Below are 5,259 nucleotides of genomic sequence, written 5' to 3' on the forward strand. Positions count from 1 at the left end.
TATTTAAGGTATACAAATTTCATGTATTTCATAAATAAAAATTTAGGAACATAGTGATTCTTCCTACAATATCCCCTCTCCCACCCACATTCCCACCCTTCTTTCTCCTCCCTCTGCTATTCCCATTCTTATTTTTACTAAGATCTATTTTCAATTAACTTTATACATATAAGATTAACAAAACATTAATTAAAGCGTTTGACAAATAGTATAAAAAAATAAAACCTGTTCCTCAACAGTGGAGACAAGAGCTGTTAAAAATCAAGTTTGCATTTTTTTTTTTTTTACTGACAATGTTTTATTTAGAATTAACTTTATGCAACACTTGAACATTGGGCCAAGCTGGAATCTATAGACAGTTTTATAAAATTCATGAGCAACCATATTTTAAATGCATAGAAGACTACTGTTTTAATATAAAGTAGGAGATTTAAAATCATTTTGATTAAGTAGTTTGAATTGTTCCAAAGCCACAAACCAGAGACCCAAATAACTTCAAAGATACTGAGACTGCTGAGGCAAAAATTCTCAAATGTGTCAGTATTTTTAATGCTGTATACATCAAATTATAGCAAGAAGACAGGTATAAACAAGATGCAGCTCTTCTGTTTCCATGGACAGAGCACTGAATTACAGTAAACCAAGTTTATGTTCCACCATCAAGTGTGGTTCTCCCATCAGTTCACTTTGTGATGGATCATTAAGGATATCTTCAAATCCAATAGTCTCATCATTACCTCTCAAAAATATCCAATGAGAGGTTTGAGCTTGTAAGAAACGGAAGACGCTGAACCTGCTGCACGGCCTTGAGTTCCATTTGTAGTTTCAGTGGAGCAAACAGACCCTGGATGTTTCTCAGTGTGGAAAAGTTCATTTTCTCTTGGTTGAGCTGGAAATTTTTTTCTGATAGTTCAAGAGGGTTACTGGGCAAAAGCTCATTTTTCACACAAGAAAAGCCTTTCCGAAGAAGATCGTGACTTTCAAAGGGCCCACTCGCTGAAAGTTCAGTGACTGGAATACTGTCCTTCAGCTGAGATCCAAGTCCTCTGGCATTAATCTTCAACCGGCTCAGTGACCAGCCTCAGCCCCGTGACGGTCCGCATCTTAACGTGTCAGTTTCACTTCTATAGATTATCTTTTAGGTACTCTATTAGTTGCCACAGATCAAGGAGAACATATGGTATTTGTCTTTTTGGGACTGGAATATTTCACTAAGTATAGTTTTCCAGTTGCATCCTTTTTGTTGCAAAAGACAGGATTTCATTTTTTTTTTACCACTGTGTAATAGTCCATGGTGTACATATCCCATGATTTCTTTATCTAGTCTTCAATTGATGGACATCTGGGTTGATTCCATATCTTAGTTATTGTGAATTAAGCTGCAATAAACATTGGAGTAAAGATAACTCATTCATATGCTGATTTCACGTCCTTTGGGTAAATTCCCAGGGGTGGGATGGCTGGTAAATCTATATTCAGATTTCTGAGGTATCTCCGTACTGTCTTCCATAGTGGCTGGACCAGTTTACATTCCCACCAACAGTGGATTAGGGTAACAGGTGTTCTTCATTTCTTCATGTGGATTGAGTTACATTCTACTGTCCTTTTATTTGAGCATGGAGGAACCCCTTTAGTATTTCTTATAAGGCATGTCTGCTGATACAGATTCTTGTTTTTGTTTATCTTATTAAAGAGACAAATTTATTTCAATACTTGCTAAAATGGTGAGGAAAACTTCCCTCAAGAACATTTTAATAGAGGACAATGCTATTTCAGTAAGGGAGAGGACTTGGGCTCAACCCTAAATTCAAAAATAAATGGGGATTTATAGCCAAGAAGCAGAGTGAGGAGGTCAATGGGTGGAAATTACTAAGAGACATCAATAACAGGAACATTCTTGTAAAAGGCAGGCAAGGACTTGGACAGCAATGGTAGGAGATGAGGAACTTGATCAGATTAAGGGTGGGGCATTTTTTTCTAAACTGACTTAGAGGGTTGTAACTGACTTATGTGGTGTAGTGACAAAGATGCTGTCTGTGCAGATGTCCTAAACAACACTCTGGCCTCAGAATCAGCCCTTAAGGCATTCAGACCTGGCTGAAGAGCCCATGAGAGTATTGTAGGCATGGAAAGCCAAGATACCATGGAAAAGAAAAAAAGAAGAAGACCTAAATGAAAGATCTCTGTTAGTGAGATCCCAGTGGAAAGAATGGGGCCATCAAAGAAGGAGGTACCTTTCTCTGAAGGGAGGAGAGAACTTCCACTTTGACTGTGACCCTATCGGAATAAGATCAAAGTCAGCGAACCCTAAAGGCTTCCATAGCCCTGGCAACTCATGACTAGAGCCTAGGGAGATTACTGACGCCATGAACAGGAGTGTCAAATTGTTAAGTCAGCAACAGGAGTCACTGTGTACTTACATCCCATGTGGGATCTGTCCTTAATGTGTTGTCTAATGTGCAGTGATGCTATAACTAGTACTGAAACAGTATTTTTACACTTTGTGTTTCTGCGTGGGTACAAACTGATGAGTTCTTTACTAATTATATACTGAATCGATCTTCTGTATATAAAGATAATTGGAAATGAAAAAAAAAACAAACCCTGGTGTTAAATTGGAAACGGCATAGAAATTAATTAATTTTAAAAAAATATTATGTAGGATCTCTGCCTTTAATGTGCTGTACACTCTTATTTAATGTTATAACTAGTATTCCAACAGTATTTTTTTTTCACTTTGTGTTGCTATATGGGGGCAAACTGTTGAAATCGTTACCTAATATATACTAAACTGATCTCTTGTATATAAAGAGAATTGAAAATGAATCATGATGTGATTGGAAGGGGAGAGGGAGCGGGAAAGGGGAGGGTTGTGGGTGGGAGGGAAGTTTTGGGAGGGGGAAGCCATTGTAACCCATGAGCTGTACTTTGGAAATTTATATTCATCAAATAAAAGTTTAAAAAAAAAAAGATGCTGTCTGTGACACCTGCATCCCATATGGGCATTGGCTCATGTCTTGGCTGCTCCACTTCTGAAGCAGCAAAAGCAGCAGAATATGGCTCAAAGCTCCTGCCACATGGGAGACCCAGAAGCTCCTGGCTCCTGATTTCAGCCTGGCACAGCCCCAGTCCTTGTGGCCATCTGGGGAGTGAACCAGTGGATGGAAGGTCTTTTTCTGTCTCTGTCTGTCTGTCTCTTTCTTCCTCACTGATTGTAGCTCTTTCAAAAGAATAAATGCATCTTTTAAAAAAATAAAAACCCTAACTTACAAAGGCAGACCAAGGTTGAGATCTAGTTGACAAAAGGCTCAGAAGATGCTGAATGAGGTTTACTCGAGGAGAGTCTTCAGCACTGGGAATGTTCTAATTTCTCCTTAGTTTTTACAAGATAGTTTGGTGGAATTTGGAATTCTTGATTGACCATTTTTTTCTTTTAGCACTTTCAAAGATCATTCTGCTGCCTTCTGGATTCTACAGTTTCTGATGAGAAGCAAAATTTTTAATCTTATTAGGTGCTATGTTTTTAATACGATTTGGCACCTGAATTCATGCGGTACTTGAGTTCCAAAGTCATAAGTTATGATACTAAAAGGGTAGAAACTTAATCTAATTATTGTGTTTGGGAGGTAGGACACAGTGGGAACTTCTTAGGTCACTGATAACATGACTTTAGAAGGTAGTGATCATGTGATCTCTTCAGTTTTCACAAGAAGGTTGTTATAAAAGCCTGAACTTGAGGCACCCTCCCCCACCACTGCTTTCCAGTTCTTTGTGTGATCCTTCCTCCACATGTGACCAACCATTGCCATATTCTGCCAATGGGGCTTCCTGATCTTGGACTTGAACCTTTGAGACTGTGAGGTAAACAAACCTTTTCTCTTGTAAAGCTAGTTGTCTCAGGTTTTTCATTATAGTACTGAAAAGCTGACTAATACATTAAGAATGCCAGTGTGCGGTAAGTTGCTTCAACGTTTTTCTCTGTTTTCCTTCTGGTGTTGTGCCTGAACAAGTGCAAACAGAGGAGCACTACACCTTGATAAAATTTGATGGTCCTTTATTGTTGGTGGTGGAGAGCAAGCATATGCCCTGAAGAACTCTTGACCCTGACGTTCATGGCAACAGGGTTTATAAAGGCAAAAAACACAAGGACGGGAGGGGCAATACATGGCTGCTAGGATTGGGGGAATACAATTGTTACTGGGTTCAAGCTGACCTAAAACATATGAGAAACTACTATCAATTAAGATCTTGACAATACCAATTACAGTCTCAACATTAGTCCAGGTACTGACCTAAACCATATGTGGAACATTGATAAATTACAATCTTAACATTAATCCAGGTACAGTTTATCTGTTTTAAGCTTGAGCAATCATGCTAGGGGATTTCTATGTTTTGCCAAGAAATATGTAGTATACTGTTATTAACATAGCTTTAGACCATAGTTACTTTCAGACCATAGTCTCACTGTGGGGGATGCATTCTCAAGATGGAGTCTCAGGTCCTTTAAAATGGCATCCTTAATGCTCAGGGTGTCACTTCACTGGGACATCCAACATGAGTGTGCTGATATGCTTAAATGGTGTCCCACATGTCTCTAAGGACTTGTTCATTTTCCTTTATGCTTTTTTCTTTCTATTATTACACTTGGTTATCTAAATTTTATCTTTCAAGTTTGTGGATTGTTTCTTCTACCAGTTAAAATCTGTTGTAGAGCTCCTCTACAGAACATTTCATTTAAGATATTTATTACACTTCTCAAGGCTGGTGTTATTGCATAGTAGGCTAAGCTTCCATTTGCAGTGCTGGCACCCCATATGGACACTGTTTCATGTCCCAGCAGCTCCTTTTCAATCTAATTCTCTGATATGGCCTGGGAAAGCAGTGGAAGATGGCCCAAGTGCTTGGGTCCTTGCACCCTCATAGGAGACCTGGAAGAAACACCTGGCTCCTGGCTTCGGATTGGCCTTGCCATTGCAGCCATTTTGGAGTGAACCAGTGGATGGGAAACCTTTGTTTCTCTCTCTCTCTCTCTCTCTCTCTCTGTAACTCAACCTGTAAAATAAATAAATAAATCTTTAAAAAATATATTATTTCTCCACTCTAGAATATTTATTTGGTTCCTCCTCTTTTTCTTTTCTTTCTTCATAATTTCTGTCTTATTGTTAATCTCTGCTTTCTGAGACATCATTCTCATGATTTCATTTAATTCTTTATTTGTGGGGTATTTTTTAAAATTTCATTGAATATATTTGTAAT

The 5,259-nt window shown here is 38.4% G+C and overlaps 1 protein-coding gene across 1 annotated transcript; it reads right to left on the reverse strand.

The window, feature by feature from the left end:
- Positions 1-522: 522 nt before the first annotated feature.
- LOC133758707 (proteasome maturation protein-like) lies at positions 523-3,909 on the reverse strand. Its single transcript, XM_062189881.1, is given in 3 exon segments — positions 523-744; positions 746-1,080; positions 3,801-3,909. Coding segments are annotated over 3 exon segments (558 nt in total). The 3' UTR covers positions 523-630.
- Positions 3,910-5,259: the final 1,350 nt, after the last annotated feature.

This window comes from Lepus europaeus, chromosome 4 (assembly GCF_033115175.1).
Source record: "Lepus europaeus isolate LE1 chromosome 4, mLepTim1.pri, whole genome shotgun sequence".
NCBI lineage: Eukaryota > Metazoa > Chordata > Mammalia > Lagomorpha > Leporidae > Lepus > Lepus europaeus.